The 20,000-nt window shown below is 44.4% G+C and overlaps 1 protein-coding gene across 5 annotated transcripts in view; it reads left to right on the forward strand.

Moving 5' to 3' along the window:
• LOC123509506 (nephrin-like) overlaps positions 1 to 20,000 on the forward strand; it is a 213,852-nt gene that overhangs the window by 185,828 nt on the left and 8,024 nt on the right. For 4 of the 5 annotated variants that reach the window (XM_045263842.1, XM_045263840.1, XM_045263839.1 and 1 more), the window contains 7 exons: positions 51 to 202; positions 2,109 to 2,250; positions 5,264 to 5,394; positions 5,674 to 5,833; positions 5,949 to 6,242; positions 6,375 to 6,953; positions 7,049 to 7,110. In XM_045263842.1, the coding sequence (XP_045119777.1) occupies positions 51 to 202; positions 2,109 to 2,250; positions 5,264 to 5,394; positions 5,674 to 5,833; positions 5,949 to 6,242; positions 6,375 to 6,953; positions 7,049 to 7,110 (1,520 nt within the window). Of the gene's footprint in view, positions 1 to 50; positions 203 to 2,108; positions 2,251 to 5,263; positions 5,395 to 5,673; positions 5,834 to 5,948; positions 6,243 to 6,374; positions 6,954 to 7,048; positions 7,111 to 10,900; positions 11,344 to 20,000 lie in introns of those variants that run through there. The other variant, XM_045263843.1, reaches the window with a different exon arrangement.

Here is a 20,000-nt window from a genome sequence, read left to right on the forward strand (position 1 = left end):
TGCAAAGAGGTACTCACATATGTGCTTGTCTGTCTCCCTTGTCGACAAAGTTCCGCCGGAGGACGTAGTGATCCGGGTCCCGAGCACGCCGCTGCGGGAAGGCGAGACCCAGGATCTGGTGTGTGAAGCAGGCGGGTCACGTCCACCTGCCGCCCTCACTTGGTGGCTTCGAGGCAGACAACTCTCCGCACCGCCAACACAGGTATCTCTCTCTCTCTCTCTCTCTCTCTCTCTCTCTCTCTCTGTGTTCCCATGTCTCTCTCATTTCAACATCTCTGTCTGCCTGTCTGTCTATCTCTCTAATTGTGCGTCTGTCTGTGTCTTCTAAGAACGTCTATCGCTTTATGCGTGTGTGTGTGTGTGTGTGTGTGTGTGTGTGTGTGTGTGTGTGTGTGTGTGTGTGTGTGTGTGTGTGTGTGTGTGTGTGTGTGTGTGTGTGTGTGTGTGTGTGTGTTTGTCTGTGTGTATATTTACAACAAAAAAGAGTGACCAAGTGCTATAAAAAAGGAATTTGTGCAAAAACAAGCTCCTAAACTATTTGTGTGTGCGTGAGTGTGTGCATGCGTCCCTGAGTTTGTGTATGTGTGTGTGTGTGTGTGTGTGTGTGTGTGTGTGTGTGTGTGTGTGTGTGTGTGTGTGTGTGAGAGAGAGAGAGAGAGAGAGAGAGAGAGAGAGAGAGAGAGAGAGAGAGAGAGAGAGTGTGTGTGTGAGAGTGTGTGTGTGTGTGTGTGTGTGTGTGTGTGTGTGTGTGTGTGTGTGTGTGTGTGTGTGTGTGTGTGTGTGTGTGTGTGTGTGTGTGTGTGTGTGTGTGTGTGTGTGTGTGTGTGTGTGTGTGTGTGTGTGTGTGTGTGTGTGTGTGTGTGTGTGTGTGTGTGTGTGTGTGTATGTGTGTGTGTGTGTGTGTGTGTGTGTGTGTGTGTGTGTGTGTGTGTGTGTGTGTGTGTGTGTGCGTCACTCAGCCAGCGTGGTGGTGCACACATATCGCCTCGCGCTGCCTGCCATAAATCGTCAATTGTCTCCGTGCAATATGTTCATCAGAAAAAAATAAAGGCAGAACAGTTGGCCCATGTTCTCGTTTTTGGAAGTTTGCGTCCATTTTGTCATTTTATTTTTGTTTGACTTTTTTTTCCCCTTCTCTTTAGTTCTGGTTTTATTTTTGTGCAGGTTTTATTTATTTATTTTTTCTTTTAGTTCTGACTGGTTTACGGTGCACTCTTGGCCGTTCCCCCCCAGGCCAGGCCGCCGCCCTCGCCCCCAGTGCCGCCCGAGGCCAAAGAGACACGGGTGTTGCCTGGTGAGGGGGAGAAGAAAAAGTGAGATTTTCATTTTTTTTTCCTTTCCTTTCTTCTTCCTCCCCTCAATGCAATTTCTCGCCGCGCCCTCTCCTCTGTTGGAACATAAAGTCCTGACAAAGTTACTACTGTTGTTGCCGTTGCTTCTACGAGTACTACACTATTACTACTACTACTACTACTACTACTACTACTACTACTACTACTACTACTACTACTACTACTACTACTACTACTACTGCTGCTGCTACAATATTCATTTATAGTAATGTTTACCTATAAAAGTAAGCAAGACCAAGTAAAAACAGCTCCTATGACGTTTTCTTTTGACTCCGAGTAGTTGATCAGTCAATCAGCATCCTCTAGCTTTTGAGAAGAGTTCCATTAAAATAAGAAATATATCATATTCTCTCTCTCTCTCTCTCTCTCTCTCTCTCTCTCTCTCTCTCTCTCTCTCTCTCTCTCTCTCTCTCTCTCTCTCTCTCTCTCTCTCTCTCTCTCTCTCTCTGTGTGTGTGTGTGTGTCTCAAAGTGTTTCTTTATTTTCAGACGTGGCTGTGTGTGTGTGTGTGTGTGTGTGTGTGTGTGTGTGTGTGTGTGTGTGTGTGTGTGTGTGTGTGTACATGGTAGCGGTGAATAAAATGCACGGTGGACGTGGTGGCCTGACTCAACTCGGGTTAAAGAAGAAAATACGCAATATACTACCAAATGTTTTTAAATTCTGGGACACTTTTTTTTTCGGCAAGGATTTTTAGCTTTCTTTTTCTCTTGCTGTCACTCACTTGGGTGGTCTGAATTTCCCTGTGTTGCCTTGAAGCTGCTGGAGGGAACGGTGACTCGCTCCACGCTTGCCTTCACCCCGAGCAGGCTACATGACGGCGCCAAACTGACCTGCAGAGCCCAGAACACACAGCTGCCCTCTCGCACTCTAGAGGACACAGTCACTCTCACCGTATACTGTGAGTAATGTTCACTTTTCTTTTACTTATCCTCCTTCTTTCTGCTTTTCTTATTCCTTCTCTTCCTGTTCTCTGTTTCTATCACTTTTGGCTCCTTATATCTTTTCTCTTGTCAGTTTGTTTCTTTATTATTGTCCTTGTTTCAGTTCCTTTCGTCTTCTTAATCTTCCTCCATTTCATTATTCATTTTTTTGTCTTAGCTCTGGTCTTCCTGTTACACTTCCATCTATCTTTTTTTTTTTTGGATTTTCTCTTTCCTCATTTCCCTTCTCCCTTATTATTGTTTTTTTTTGCAGTCCCTTTTTCTCTTATTTATACTTCTCGTGTCGTCTTACACTTTTCTCATCCTTTGTCCTCCTGTTCTCTCGCCATCTATTTTCTTTTTCTTTTAGGTGGGGTTCTCTCTTCCTGCATCTATCTTTTTCCTTATCATATTTCTCGTTTCAGTCTCTTCTGTCTTTTCCATCTTTATCCATTTCTTTACTCTTTTTCTTCTCAGCCATTTCTCTTGTCGTTTCTTTTCCGGGTACCTTTTCGCTTTCTCCTTTCCCTCCTTTCTCTTTACATCGTGTTCCTGTACTATTCCTCCCCATTATTTTCCTTGTTATCCCTTCATTTACCTTATTATGTCATCACTTAATTCATTTCTTTCTTCATCCTTCTTATCAAATTCCTTACCGTCATACTTATCACTCTTTATCTCCTCTTAAATTTTCGTTTTAGTCTTTCTCTTCCCGTTCTTTCTCTTTCAACCTTCTTTTCTCTTCGTTTCTCTTCTCTTCCTCTTCTTCGTAGTTTTTTTTTACTTAAATCGCAGTTCTTCCTCTTTTGAATCTTTTCTCCTTCTTTTCCTGCATCTTTTGTACTCGTATTTTCTCGTCTTACTTTTCTCTTCCAAGAAGTAATTTTTTTTTTTCATGCAATGTCTTATCCTTTCTTTCTTGTATTTTCTTCCTGCTCTGGTCTCCGCCCGTAGCCTTCTTCTCATTTTGTCCCATGGATTTTATCATTATTCTATTTTTTTTTTCAGTTCTTCACTTCTTTCTTTTTCTTATCCTTTCCTTAATCTCATCCTCATCCTGTCCTCTTGTCTTCGATCTAACCATTGTACCCCAAACCCATCTCTCTCTCTCTCTCTCTCTCTCTCTCTCTCTCTCTCTCTCTCTCTCTCTCTCTCTCTCTCTCTCTCTCTCTCTCTCTCTCTCTCTCTCTCTCTCTCTCTCTCTCTCTCTCTCTCTCTCTCTCTCTCTCTCTCTCTCTCTCTCTCTCTCTCTCTCTCTCTCTCTCTCTCTCTCTCTCTCTCTCTCTCTCTCTCTCTCTCTCTCTCTCTCTCTCTCTCTCTCCGTTCTTATGTTCATCCCTCTCCTAGTTCTCTCTCTCTCTCTCTCTCTCTCTCTCTCTCTCTCTCTCTCTCTCTCTCTCTCTCTCTCTCTCTCTCTCTCTCTCTCTCTCTCTCTCTCTCTCTCTCTCTCTCTCTCTCTCTCTCTCTCTCTCTCTCTCTCTCTCTCTCTCTCTCTCTCTCTCTCTCTCTCTCTCTCTCTCTCTCTCTCTCTCTCTCTCTCTCTCTCTCTCTCTCTCTCTCTCTCTCTCTCTCTCTCTCTCTCTCTCTCTCTCTCTCTCTCTCTCTCTCTCTCTCTCTCTCTCTCTCTCTCTCTCTCTCTCTCTCTCTCTCTCTCTCTCTCTCTCTCTCTCTCTCTCTCTCTCTCTCTCCTAGTTCTCATTTTGTCTCCTTGTCCTCGGTCTTACTTATCCCTGTCCTCGTTTTTTCTTCTTACTCGTTCTCGTCCTCGTGAGATCCTTGCCTCCCTCCACAGGTGCGGCTCGTCCTGTCCTCTTATCTGTTCTTTGGGTCGCCATTGGACGCGAATCGGTTCCCAGTATTCTTTTTTCCTTCCTGGATTAGTGTTTTTTGTTCCCCGCCACCCTTGGATTAATTTATTGTTGTGGATGTCGAGGTCGTTCCCGGAAGCCTTGCAGGTGTGTGCAGCCACCCACACTTCACCACGCTCTTTGTTTTTCTCGGTGAAAAGTTGTGGAATTTGGAGAAATAGTTAAATGTTGACTAGCGGAAGGATAGATAAACGTTGATAGATTGCATAGCGATGAATGCAAAATAAGACGAAATAGGAGGATAGACAATAACTGAGAAAGTGTGTTGTTATAGATAAGGATAAATTTTAGGATAGCGAGAGAAAAATAGAAACAGGTGCAACGATACAGACAAATACAACGATAGACGTGGATTGTCATATGCAAGGACGGATACGTACATACACTATGCAAAGATTAATAATGACTTTGGCGCAATGATACAGACATTATCTCTTTTGTGTGTGTAAGGATATTACATTCTAATCATCAATATTATTCACGTTTCTTCCTCTTTATATTACACACATATTGCCGTAAAGATAATGGTGGAGCAATAGACTTAGAGTGATCGATGAGAGTGAAGCACATTATAGTCTTACGTACACAAAGGAGATCAGTTTCTAAAAATGAATAATGAAACTTACGGAGCGATGGTCGGCAAATTAACCTTCACTAATGAAATTTCTTTAGCGTGTTATTAAATCATTTGATAATGTATTTCTCATCTAACATATTGGTAATGCGTTGGTGTTTAATGATTATGTGTCTACCTGTCAATCTATCTCTTTCCTCCTCCTCCTCCTCCTCCTCCTCCTCCTCCTGCTCACCATTTATCAAGTTTTTTTTTTTCTTAACTTTTTTTCTTATGCCTCCCTCACTGTTTACCTGTTTCCTTTGTTTCGCCTCCACTTACTCCACCTCCTTCCCCACCGCACACACACACACACACACACACACACACACACACACACACACACACACACACACACACACACACACACACACACACACACACACACACACACTCTCTCTCTCTCTCTCTCTCTCTCTCTCTCTCTCTCTCTCTCTCTCTCTCACCTTTCCACTGTTCAGCATTTTTCACGCTACTGCTGTCTTCTTTAGCTTGGTCCCTCTCCTACAGACGCGCCCAGGGTGGAGCTGCGGGCGGGCCAGTCCCTTATCATGAGTAACATCAAGGAGGGGGACGATGTGTACTTCGAGTGTGTCATAAGTGCCAACCCTCCTGTCCAAGGCCTGCGGTGGCTACTGCAGGTGAGAGAGAGAGAGAGAGAGAGAGAGAGAGAGAGAGAGAGAGAGAGAGAGAGAGAGAGAGAGAGAGAGAGAGAGAGAGAGAGAGAGAGAGAGAGAGAGAGAGAGTGTGTGTGTGTGTGTGTGTGTGTGTGTGTGTGTGTGTGTGTGTGTGTGTGTGTGTGTGTGTGTGTGTGTGTGTGTGTGTGTGTGTGTGTGTGTGTGTGTGTGTGTGTGTGTGTGTGTGTGTGTGTGTGTGTGTGTGTGTGTGTGTGCGCTAAAACCTTACCGGTATCGCCACAGGGAGATCTCCTGCGCCACAACCTGTCCGCTGGCGTGATCCTGACTAACCAAAGCCTCGTCCTGCAGCGTGTAGGTCGCCACTCCTCTGGTCTGTACAACTGTGCCGCTTCTAATGTGTTAGGCACCGCCACCTCGAAGCCCCTCAACCTCAACGTGAAGTGTAAGTGAGCACAGGGTTTGTGTGTGTGTGTGTGTGTGTGTGTGTGTGTGTGTGTGTGTGTGTGTGTGTGTGTGTGTGTGTTTGTGTGTGTTTGCACTCATCTGTCTTGTTACAGTCCGGCCGGTGTGTGGTGCGAGGCAGCAGTGGACGTACGGTGGCGCGCGGGGTCAGCAGGTGAATGTGACTTGCCAAGTGGACTCCAACCCCGCCGTTCACACGTTCCGCTGGGCGTTCAACACCTCCACCGAGATGGTCAACATTCCCAGAAACCGCAGTCGGGAGTTTGGGAGCCGCAGCATCATGGCTTACACTCCCAAGACACACCATGATTTCGGGACGCTGCTGTGCTGGGCGGACAACGAGGTTGGCGCCCAGCAGCTGCCCTGCGTCTACTTGGTGGTGCCTGCCTGTGAGTGGGACTGTGCGGGGAAGCAGCCGGTGGAGTCATATGGTGGGACATGTAGGAATGGAATGTTATCTGATCTGTATTCCTAACTGACATGCAGCGGATGGATATCGCAGTGAATTCTTGTTTCCACAGCGGTGCCGGAGCCTGTTCACAACTGCAGCGCCTGGCACAACGCGAGTGCCGCAGGGGAGGTGGTGGTGGTGTGTGAGCCAGGCTGGGGCGGCGGCCTGACGCAGACCTTCTCCCTGGAGGTGTGGCGAGGCGGCACCACTGTGGCGTCCCTCGGGCAACGCGCCGAGCCCTTCTTCACGGTGACTGGTCTTGCCCCGGGCACCGAATACGAGCTTGCCGTGGTGGCCTCCAACACGCAGGGCGCCGCCACACCCACTCGCCTCACCCACCACACTCCCATCGACGTGGCGGAGAAACGCACCAGTGCCGCTGCCGCTGAGTCTTTCGGTGTGGGTCTGGGCCTGATGCGGGCGATGCCCGTGGTGGTGGTGGCCGTGGCGGCAGGGCTGTCACTGGTGTTGTGCTCTGTGGTGACGGTATTAATCATCCGCTGCAGACTCGCCCGTGCCCACACTCACTCCCACGCCCATGCCAGACCCAAGGTGGTATGCGAAGACCCAGGGACGCTCACTAAGACTTTCGATGACGGCGGGTTCGACGTTCGCCAACGGGATCCAGATCTCATCCTGGTGAAGGCTGGTGAGTAGCGCGCTGAGCAAAGTCACGCCGCGTAGGGAGATAGCTGCGCCACAACTCAGCCCTCACACTACCAATGTGCTTTATTTTCTCCACAGGCAGACGCGAGCCGCAGTCCAGCGTCCCCACCCCACGCCCACCCACCTACAGCACCATCACCGTAAGTGTTTTTCCAGGTTCCTCGTGTACTGTCCTGCCTCTTCGCCTTCTCTCTATCTCACACTCACTTATGGCCCCTGCTTACCTCATCACCTGGGAACTTCTGCCTCGCAATGACACTCCATATCAAGATAATAGCTCAGATAAGTGAAGATTTATGCAGTTGGAACAACTAAAACGCAGCCACTGATGCTGCTGCTGATGATGATGATGATAGTCATAAAAATGATGATGATGATGATAATGATGATGATAATGTTAAAAGAATTAGTGTTAATATTGATGATATAATCATAATGATAATAACAATGATAATAACAATGATAGTAATAATGATACTACTACTACTACTACTACTATTAATAATAATAATGATAATAACAACAACAACAAAACAACAGCAGCAGCAGCAGCAGCAACAACAACAACAACAACAACAACAACAACAACAACAACAACAACAACAACAACAACAACAACAACAACAACAACAACAACAACAACAACAACAACAACAACAATAATAATAATAATAATAATAATGATAATAATAATGATGATAATGATAATAATAATAATAATAATAATAATAATAATAATAATAATAATAATAATAATATTAATAATAATAATAATAATAATAATAATAATAATAATAATAATAATAATAATAATAATAACAATAATAATAATAATAATAATAATAATAATAATAATAATAATAATAATAATAAAATAATAATAATAATAACAATAACGATAAAAATAATAGTCTAAATATGCAGCTCGCATATAAAATATTAATGATAATAGTGTTGGATGAAATAAAAATGATCAGTAGTCAATGATTGCTTGAATAAATTAATACTTAACGCATTTGCACTATTCATGTGTGTTCATGTGTGTATATGAGTGGGGTGGGACGGGGTGAATATAAACATGTAGACGTACGTAAACACACACACACACACACACACACACACACACACACACACACACACACACACACACACACACACACACACACACACACACACACACACACACACACACACACACACACACACACACACACACACACACACACACACACACACCCTGTGCTCACTTACACTTCACGTTGAGGTTGAGGGGCTTCGAGGTGGCGGTGCCTAACATATTAGAGGCGGCACACACACACACACACACACACACACACACACACACACACACACACACACACACACACACACACACACACACACACACACACACACACACACACACACACACAGCAACATCATTGGCATTATTCCTGCATCTTATATTCAGTATGTAATAGGACACGAATTGAACATTACTCAACTCATCTGGTCGGTGATCGGAGAGAGTGGATGAAGTACTTGGCTGTTGATTGACTCTACTTGTGTAATACGAGGCGCATCACCATGTTGTGTTATAACCTGTTGTGCGGTTAACGTTATCGATACTTATTCCCAAGTCTCTCCAGCTCTACCAGTTTTCAGCTTTCGTAGATAATAATATTCATTCCTCGGTCATAATGCATTATTTATTTGTTTTCCTTTCAAGCCACTAGGCCTTTTCTTGCTGTGAAAGGAACAAGTGGTTGTGGAATTCATGATAATACTAAGTAAGAGCATTATTATACTTCGTTATTTATACTTTAAAGAAAATCGTTCCCAATGTCGATGTATTTGTCTGTCTATTTGTTTACTATTTATGTACCTTGCCATATCTTTCCGTCTGACTGCGAATCAATCAATCATTTATCTATCTTTATCTCTCTCTCCCTATCTATCTATCTATCTGTCTATCTATCTATCTATCTGTCTGTCTATCTATCTCTTTATCTATCTGTCTATCCATCTATATGCCTGCTTGTTTGTTTGACCGGCAACTGGCTTAGTTCTTGAGAATAAAGTGCAGGAAGGCAGGTGTCTCCAGCCGTCCAACTGTCTTCCTGCCGAATTGATTGTCTCAGTGTCTGTCTTTCTGTCTGCCTGTCCACATTAAAACATTGAGTTGTGTGCACTGGCGCGCCTCGAGTGTAACACGGGTGCCCACCTGGGTGAGTATTGGAGAAACAGTAAACATGGAGTGCCGCTCACTGATAAAGAAGAGTGTTCAGCTCAGGCCAATGCATTGCCTATAAACTGGCCACACTTTATTTTTAGACCACACATATGCATAACTGGCAATTTCATTTAAGCTAGTGTGCCGTTATGCTCGCGCGATTTATGTTATTTGTCATTTTACTCAACATTAATTCATGGATAACACTCAAAAATGTGAAAAACAATATTGGGAGTTGAAAGGATATCAAATTGCTATTTGTTTATTATTGTTAGCTGTTAGAGAGAGAGAGAGAGAGAGAGAGAGAGAGAGAGAGAGAGAGAGAGAGAGAGAGAGAGAGAGAATGTGTACCACCATGCCACACCACGTAGGCGAAATACTTGGTGGCTGAGGTTCCAGCTGGCTTGGCGTGGCGCCCACTTCATCTTTCCGCCGCTCGCCTCTGCACTGGCCACTAATCAAATTTGTTCTCAATCACGTTTGGGAAAGTGTAGTGGCTTAATTAAATTCATTTTCGTGGAGTAATTTGTTGGTCCGATTATTGAGTCTGTAAAGCATTAGACTTTAAGCCTTAGGGTTGGCGGGCGAGGGGCGCCGGCCTGCCGTGGTAATGGCTTCAGGGCTGTACGTAATTCCATGTGCTCTATTGTGCACCAGTGTGGTGAGGAGGTGGCCTGGTGCACTCCTCCGTGTCCAGGCAATACAGCCTGAACCACCAGCGTGGCCAAGGTCTGCGTTACAAGGCCAGCCTTGGCAGCGGACAAATTTATCCCATCCCTCCCACGATACGAGAGGCGGCGGCTGGGGCTGAGAATCTCCCCTTGAAACTGGACCCTGTGCTTGCTCAGGGTCCACCAGTAAAACGACAGCGTGTGTGGCTGCCTGGAATGAGAGTCTGAATGGCGTGCTGAATGGACCTGTGGTCCATTTGACTGAGGCGCCTAGTTTTTACCCCAACTTTAGGCATTTCTCTCCTTGTGGCTTTAAAACTCATTCTGTGTGCGCTGCATGCACGGTTGAAACCTTTTTTTTCTTTAATCCTGCCTGTAGTATGCAAAAGGTTTATAGATTACTGCTTTCCTTCAATGGCTACCTGAGGGAAAGGTGATGGTGATAATAGAGATGATCATTATGATATTAAAAGTAATTGTAGTAGTAATGGTTATTGGTAATGGTAATGGTTGTTTCTTTTTTGCTTTTAAGAAAAATAAAACGAAGCAAATTGAAATAAAAGGAGTTGCTTTTTTCTCATTTTCTGCTAAACTCTGTGCGCCCAATCCATTCTTGATTAGCTATGTTTGGAAGGACTGAACTGGCTCTGAGTACCTCGGGGCAGTTGGACCCCGGCTCTTCGCTGTAATCCATGAGCGCATTGATGATTCACTTTCTGGAGAGAGCAAGTGAGGCTCACTATGACTGACGATGAACACTACTTAATTGAGGATGAATCCCAACGTGAGGTTTGCTCAAAGTCCTCAATGGTGCTGTGGTCTAATGAGGAGCCGTTGTGAGGCGAGTTAGTGTGTCTGTGTAGCGTGCTGCTTGTTGCGGCCTCGGAGTGAACGTGGCCGAGGGCAGTTGATGGAAACAATGGAAATTGTGAGCATGGAGGTTGTTAGATGTTGGGTATAGTCGAATCGGCAGAAGTTAAAAAAAGGACAGTTTTGAGTCCTCCACATGAGTTTCAGAGTACAATGTTTGTATTCTTTCCTCCACAGGCCGGCCTCCTCCACCCACACTATTCACCCTCTCTGCCTCTATCTTTACTCATAAGTTCCCTACAACCTCCTCATCTTTCCTTATTCCTTTTCTCCGCTCCCACCTCCCACCATCCTTCCATCTCCCACCATAACTCTCCGCCCCCTGTCCTGGTCCACTACCGTCCTTCCATCTTGCCTCCCAGAATTCCTCCTTCCTCCATCACGCTTGCCTCCCGCGCCTCCATCCTAATCCCTCTAAGCTAGGCTCTATTATCAAGCTTTCCCGGCTCCTTCGCGGCGGTGAGGCGAGGCGAGGCTGAGGCGCCGCCACTAACACCCCACGTATTAAACACTCGTGCGGTAAATTTCCCCACACGTCCACACCTTTCCCTCCAAGACTTGTCTGCGGCACACTCCAGGCCGCGCGTGATCTTTTACTTCTCTACTGAATGGCTTTTCCCTTGTTTCATTTGTCATTGTTATTATTATTATTATTACTTATTATTATTATTGTTATTATTATTATTATTATTATTATTATTATTATTATTATTATTATTATTATTATTATTATTATTATTATTATTATTATTATTATTATTATTGTTATCATTATTATTATTGTTGTTATTGTTGTTTTGTTGTTGCCGATGCTGCTGCTGGTGCTGTTGTGGTTTCTAAATTTAACATTACCACCGTTATTGATGATGCATTGCCACGTAATACCAACGTTTAATCGTTGTTTTTAACTTTGTCCACTAAGATCAGTTCAACATATGATTTATTTCAGTGAACACCAAAGCTTTATCCGCATCGCCCAACTCATCATAGATTAATTCCCGTAAATTGGCCTAAATCATAATTCTATTTTTGTAAGACAAATAAAACATCATAATATTAAATGGTTTGGTAATTTTATCCATAATTTTATCCTGCATCACCAAGTGAGTACCAGTACCACAGCCTCGTCTCCACCTACTCGCTCTGAGTCAGCCGCTCAAGATTGCATTGGAGCCTCCAGCGGCATGTGAAGCGTCTTGTAGTGTTAAGTCAACATTCTCTCCATCCGAGGCTGCGAGGGAAGCCCGGGGCCGCTCAGGAGGAAAACGGTTATGGCATTGCAAGATGGATCACCGTTATTGGTAAATGAAGCAGAAATTCCAGAGTATGAGGCGACACTTAATAATGAAGTATCGGTGGCAGGGAGGAGCGTGCCAGTGTACCTCAAGCACCTGGCTCAGGTGTAAAATGCACTTGGTTCGATTGTTCTAAAGTCTTCCACTAACGGCGAGACAAGCTCACCTGCTGCCGAGATGCTCCCCACCGTCACCTGCTCCACACACACAAGTAATTGATGTTTTTACCGGTAACTTGCGGGCTGAAAGACTCCATCTTGGATATGTAAGGCAGGGAACTAAGGTAGAAATTACGCTTCAAGAACTTTGTGCTGTCGCTGTGGTGCCACATATCCTGGACAGAGAAAAGAGCAAGAACAGGAAGCAGAACAGGCCACGGGAGACTATACAATGAAAATAAGTCTTCCCGGTGGCGGGTGGAATGGCCGGCCAGCCTCGCCTGTCTGGGCCTCGGCGACAGTTTCTCACAATGACTAATCCACATTCAGCAGGCAATATACATTCTGGCTTCTTTATTGCACATGTAATTTATCACTGGGTAATAATGAAATAGGAGGTGATGGATGAGTGGTGGAGGGGCTCCCCACCAAGACGTGACGGCTCGCAGCGGACGTCTTGTCTGAAGCATGAGCTCGTAAAAAGGGCGCGTGTGTTGTGTCCTCTGGAACACTAGAGGAGCTTCGCTGACCTTATTTTGACCACTGGTGGCTTTCTGATTCGTGAAGAAACGAACCTGCTGCGGTGGGTGAAATTCCTTTATGGTCGTGAGCTGTATGCCCGGCGGCCCCGCGTGGCTCACCCTCCGCTCCTCTCCCTTTGACATGCATGAGAGCCGTCGTGCTGGATCCAAGCTAACATTCGCCGCCCTGGATAAAAGAGAAATAATTCTGTTTCCACTGCATTGACTCGCAGAACTAAGTGCTTTGAACATCAATTATATAATATTTTCATGTAATTTATTTTCCTCTCGTATCAAGCGTCAAAGAGTCATGTGGGTGCATGAATCGCCACTCAAGGTGAGACGGAAACTTCATTACCTGAGAGCTTTTATGATTTTAATTATTGAAACTATTTTAATCACATTCTTACCACCACCAGCAAAATGTTACGTGTTGCTCGGCGCAGAGACCGATGCACCTCGAAATATCATTCCGCATCACACAATTAATGACTTGCCTACGCAGAATTGTACGATATTATCGGAATTATGTGCGAAATTATTGACTGGTCCTCGCGCTGAATGGAGCTCAATGGATGATTGGTACTGCGGCTGCATTGTGTGAACGCCACTTCAACCACTTCACGAATGTGTGTCTTGTTTACAGAGTTTTGTTTGAGCGAGACAGCGTGGAAAAAAGAAAGAGAGAAAGAGAAAGACAGGCGTATAGCTCTTGGTTTGAGTCCATTGATCAGCCTTGGTTCGATGTGTTCAGAATGGGGAGGTTGTGTGTTAAGTCTCTCTGAAAACCTCGTTGAAAATATAGCCAAGGGGTGATTGAAATAATGACATTCCCCTCCCATTTGCTTCCCATTCGTTGCTGCCACAAGAAGAGTCATCGTATTGCTCCCAAGGCAACACAACCTCAACATTTGCCGCAGAGATCCATTACAGCGATCGCTCCATTCCTCTCCTGCATCTATTGATTTTTGCTTTTACGTAATTATGTATTTAAATATTTGCGTATAGAAATTTAATGCTAAGTGAAGAAAATTAAGGGCATTAGTGTCCTTATTTGGTGAAGCCTTGTAACGTATGTGTGTGTTGGTTGCGTGTGTAAATACCGCTAATTACTCCGAGGCGCCTCCGCTCGCTGTTTATCTGGGAAGAATGATGAGGATGAAGTTTAATTTTCCGGCACTGTAGCTTTACTTCATCCTTATCTTAACATTAGCATAATAGTTGCTAACACTGCTTTTTATGTTCATCTTCGTGTGTTGATAGCGAGAGTGTAGGCGAGTGGCTTCAGGATATTGCTGGTTATTTCTGTCCTGCTGCCTTTGAGAGGGCGGCAAACTCTATCAGTGTTCTCCTAACTTCTTTTTTCGCGACTTAGTTTGATTTTATATACGTCCTTCACCATCCAGTATATCCAGTATTTTTACACATATACACGCAGAGAGAAACACACAAACACCTTATTTAGTTCATGTATCCTTTATGAAGTGGTGATCTGCAGCACAAGAGCTTGCTATCCAATTTTAGGTCACTTCCTGCAGTAATCTGAAGAATCTTGCTTTGTCCAGTTTGATTGTTCAGAATTATTCCTTGTTTTAAATGTCATTGAGTCCAAATCAATAAGAGTGTATATTTTTGGAGAAACACTATCACACGCATTCCCTGCTTATAGTGTGTGTGTGTGTGTGTGTGTGTGTGTGTGTGTGTGTGTGTGTGTGTGTGTGTGTGTGTGTGTGTCAGTATGAGTGTGCACGTGCGCGTATGAAGAGACACCTCGCGTCCAATTTGCAACACCAAGAGAATTAAAGTTCATCAATTTGCATTCATGTTTGCCGGTTCGGGATTTATATTTTCACCATTGTGCTCTTAATTGAACTCATTCCCGCCCCGCACCGCCATTCAGGCACCGCTTCCTGGCATGTGGGCGTCCTGCATATGCCTCAGTGGTGGGCGGCGAGGAAGTATTAAGGGAAACGCCTCTCATCATCACCACCAACACCACCACTATCACCACCAACACCACCACCATCACCACCAACACCACCACCATCACCACCACCACCATCATCATCATCATCATTCTTCGCCTGTGTTGTTTTCTGATTGTTTGCAGTTTGTCAGTTTTGTAAATGTTGTATACATCTCATTCTTTTATAATGCTGGTTTCTTTAGTACGGGTCAAAATTTGCCTTCCGTGTTCATTGGTGAATACTGTAGTAGGTATTCAAGTTCCCAACGCTTGATTGGCTAATGCATGTTTTAATTTCCTGCACTATTTGAGGTGACAGTACCGCCCTTGTGTGCTTTGAAGGTACGATGATGGAGCAGGAGGTTTATGCACGCTAAAAGGAAAGTGCTTGGAGGACCCTCTCTCTCTCTCTCTCTCTCTCTCTCTCTCTCTCTCTGTACAGTTGCGGTAACTCTTGAATAACAGGAGATAGTCTGATGTGAAGTGCTGAAATAATTTAGTTTCACCAACATTTTCCGCCTCAAGTCTGTCCCGCTCTATTTTCCACTTGTATCGCCCTAACGCTTCACGTCTGCAGAACGCCATGAAATAATTCTCCTTTTATGCCTCTATATTACATTCATCTCGTCCAACTCGTGACGGAGAGTTGTGCAGAGGCCTGGAGGGGAGTTGAAAAGTGAAAAGGGGAGGAGGCTGGACAGTTAATGCAGTTGTACAAGTAACTAAATTCATGTATCAGATAAAGGACGAATATTGACTAACCATTGACATACATATTAATTCATGTCCGTCGTAATCGTGGCATATTTTCTTTAGTATATCATGTAGTTGTCAGTGAGTGTCAGCAACGTGAAGAGTCAGCACTATTATTCATCTCTGCTGGATCCTCGTCCCTTTCCTGCACCTCCTCCACCACTCACCCGGACACTTCGCACAACTCTTGACGTCTCTTGACAGAAAGAGTCATGTGCATACTGTTTCAGAATCACCGGTTCGTGTTTACACAGACTCCTGAACCGCTTTTGACATCGACTTTAGAATGAAATATTTTGTTTATTCATGGCTAATATCTTCATCATGCAGCATGGATAGGCGGGTAGACACTCGTTGTTGTAGATACGTAGTGCTCCTTGTGTATTTGCATAAGCGTGATGTAGGCAACGCTGCAACTCTCGTGTTGATTCTATTCATATTCCTTCTCTTTCCATCCATGTTTCAGCAAAACAAGAAAACACTTGCTGCTTGCTTTCTAAAGACAAATCCTCTTACCATTCACGCCACAGTGTCTCCATTTTATATATTTACGCAATTTGAAAGTCAAAAATTCATAAATACGGTGGCTCATGAACCAGCCTTCATGCTCATGACGGTGCCGACTCAAGCTCATCTGGTATTTCCTGCAGCATTCTTTACATGAATTTCTGAAATATTCGTATTCTTGGATCTAATTTGTAATTTAAGGAGCATCACCTTACATTCGTTAAGCTACAGTTCCATTTTCTGATTCATTTTAACGGAAATCTCAAAATATTTAACTTCTGTCTATGGTTCCATCTTCGTGTGACTCCAGCTTCTCTGTTGCTCTTGGCTTTTGGACAACGACAACTCACCAGAACTTTTTACGGTGTTTTGTTGCCCTTGGCAGATCTGCTTTGCATAGAAAAGTAAAAAGTTTGGGATGTTGGTGTTCAGATTCCAATTGATATTCAAATTTCACGTCAATGTTGCCAAGGACAGGATGGTGACAGCCTGGCGTGGTGCACGAGTACGTCATTGCTGTCAAAGAGAGGGTAATGATTGGTTGGGATTTGGCCAGCGCTGAGCTTTTTGTTACCATCACTCCGGGTCTCAGTTGATGCTCCGATCGGATCGTCTCCTTCAGGGTCAGGTGATGCAATCAACGCACTCGGTATGTGTTCGTATCTGGTTGCGGTGTTGAGTCCTTGGTTGTGCTGTTGATGCTGACCTGTCGCTTGCAATTTGTGGCGTTTTTCGTCTACGGTTTCTTTTTTTTCTCTTGTTCCTATTTAAGATGTCAAGTATTTTCGTACATCAATACTATTGCAGTGTTTAAACCATGGCAGTCACTCACGCAATCTTTCTCCTACCAGTCATCCCTTTCCCTGTCAATATTACTTTACTCGCCACTCCCACCCTGCCAGTTCGTCCAACCATGTCAGCCGGCTCCAGTGGCTCTCTCATTACTTACCGAGCCTCAGAAGCTACTTACATTATAGACCCATCACGCCTCATGGCAGTTTCACTCTTATGAAAAATCCCTGATTGGGTATTTCACATAATGACCTCATGACCGGACCAAAGTCTGGTAGAGGCTGTTGTCAGGGTTTGACAAAAATGTTTGACCCGTAATAGCTTCAGAAAGTCTCCATCGTATGATGTAGAATGTAAAGTAACGTTTAACTACTGCGTTAATAATTAAGTAACTAGTACATCGTTAATGAGTTTTACTTAATTTTACATTTAATTTTCTGCGGCATTAAGAGGGAAGATTGCATACACCACAGAATATAACCGTCACTCTCACTGCGATGCAACGTGGTGGTGATGGGGATGGATTACACGACTTGAAGAATTCATGACTGTCTGTATCCACGTTAGAGGGAAATAATGAACGACCCAGTGCTGGTTTTCTTGTTAAATATACTAAGAAACGTAACTGGAAGTAGACGAGATTTTGTGCAACGCTACACTGCCGCTCACTGCTCGCATTACATATGGATCGAACGCCAAGGGAACTCCGGCGCTAATTAGTCAATGGATTTATTGGTGATGAATCCAGTGCCGAGTGGCGGCGCTAACGTGTTCCAGTGCACCCTTGTGCTGGTGGACATGTGTGTGTGTGTGTGTGTGTGTGTGTGTGTGTGTGTAACAGTGTGTGAGAGAGAGAGAGAGAGAGAGAGAGAGAGAGAGAGAGAGAGAGAGAGAGAATGAATAACGTATAAGTGTAGGCTACACAGACTTCAGACATCTCAAAGTCAAGGGCCATAGCAGGTGGCAGTTGTGGCGGTGCGCCTCTGTTTGGTGACTTTGTGGATGGCTTGGTCGATGAAAGTGATTCTGTAAGGAGGTGCATCGCCAGCTGGTGCGTGTTATGGTTAAGCTTGCTATCCGCTGCTTTATATGACCTAATCTTGCTCACCAGCTGACACTCATCTACCGCAGTGGGCGAGGCTGGTCAATAAAGTAGTAGTCCACTAGGTCATCATCTGACTCTGGTAACTGTGGTAACCAAGACGACGTGTTTTTTTTTTTTTTTTTTACGGTAAGGCCTATAGCGCCTGTAGGCACACTTGAAGAGTGTATGGGAAGCGCTGTTCAGCTTCCGCCCATTAGTGGCGCAGGCAATTTTATTTATAGTGGTACCCATATTAGGGCCCATATCACCACCCAAGCTCATCTTGAGTGTAACCACCTAGAACCTGGGTATCATGGTGACATGTAGGTAACTTTACACCACTCGACAAATGGCAAAGTGTTTTAAGGCTGTACGTGGTGGGATTCGAACCTAAGCGTGGACGTCTGCCCGATCCCACGCTCACCACCTTATCCACTATGCCACCGCCTCCCTAGCTGCGTCCAAAGCGAGTGACACACAACCGGGCCTCAACTTGAGAGAGCAAGGAAATGTTCTTGGCTTCAGCCACCTCACCGTCGCCTGGATTAATTGTAGCCGGGTCAGACTTAGAACTGTACCCTTCCCTGGCCGCTCGGGAGTGCTCAACTAAAACATTAAGTTACTCAGAGGGAGGAACGGGATGTCAAACTACGCATTACCTCGAGGGTCACTTCCTTATGTGTGGGTCTCATCACACCAGCCTTCACTAGTACGTGAAGCAGATCGTGACATTTATGTCACCGAGATTAATGGCACAAAATATCAAACAACTGATCAATCACGCTTCCTCGGATAATTGCGCATGTACGAGTATCATTTTGGAAAAAAAGGACACATTAACCCTTTGATTGACAAGGGTCCTCCTCAGTCTTCACACCCGTAACATGCTGTGAGGCACAGTTAGGATGTCATTCGGGAAGACGCTACTGACAGCAAGGAGAGTGGTCGAGTGGCTTAGTGTTGATATCTTTAGTTTTATTTGTTGTGCTAAAACCGTCTACCATTCAGTAAAGAAAAACAAATATGATGCTGTCATGAGCTGCCAAAGATTAGAAGCTCCAGTGCGAACAGTAGGAAAGGACCGAGGGATTCACATGTAAAGGTGATGAGCCCTCCCGCCGTGGGTACTGAAGCTCTAGTCTTAAACCTAGGCATACAGACGCTGATCACGATTGCCGGTATCCTGTGTTTGAAAGTTAAAATGACTTTGTTATCACGTGCTGCACTGCACGCTTGTCCAACTGCAGTGTGTGTAGAGTTTGTTTCATCTACTTGTATCATTATTGGATCTAAATCGTTTCTTTTAACGTTTGAGATTCATTCAATTAAATCTCGTTATACACACACACACACACACACACACACACACACACACACACACACACACACACACACACACACACACACACACACACACACACACACACACACACACACACACACACACACACACACACACACACACACACACACACCAATCGTTAGCGGTATATTATGACACTCGCTAGCCAGGCTTCTCTACTACACCAAACTTTCTTTGAACTCTTTGGTATTGGAAAACGAAATAAGGACCTCATTCCCTTCAATCAACAAGTGTGGAATCGAAAGTTTGCGTGGGTGTCATTTTCAGAAGTGGTTCCTATTTATGCCACATGTAAAATTGGTTTGAGGTTCAGTTATTAAATGAATTGCTGTGAACTTAGTTAATTGTGTGTCAAGTATCGATGCAGTGTCACAAATAGCGTGGTTGTTTTTACGAAGCTCCCAGTCTAGAAAGATAAATACTGCAGTGTACCTCCTGGTGGCTGTGCGAGCTGCAGCTATCAAGAGAGATAATGTAACTAAATGTTCTCAACTCAACTCGTGACATTTAAACTAAATTATTCATGAGAGAACACCTGGACCAGTGATATGACAATGACACACACCCACCCACCCACCCACACACACAAACACACACACACACACACACACACACACACACACACACACACACACTCTCTCTCTCTCTCTCTCTCTCTCTCTCTCTTTCAGAAAAAAAAAAGAAAATTACAGCTTGAAATATCAACACAAGAAATGCATTTAAGTCAGACCATGAAAGGTGTGTTTTAAAAGAATGCATAGCTAACGATGAAAAGTCTTATATAAAAATGAATATTGTGGAAATAAAAGTTCGTCAGCCCTGCAGTAGAAAAATCTGT

Source organism: Portunus trituberculatus, chromosome 27, assembly GCF_017591435.1.
Source record: "Portunus trituberculatus isolate SZX2019 chromosome 27, ASM1759143v1, whole genome shotgun sequence".
Taxonomy (NCBI): domain Eukaryota; kingdom Metazoa; phylum Arthropoda; class Malacostraca; order Decapoda; family Portunidae; genus Portunus; species Portunus trituberculatus.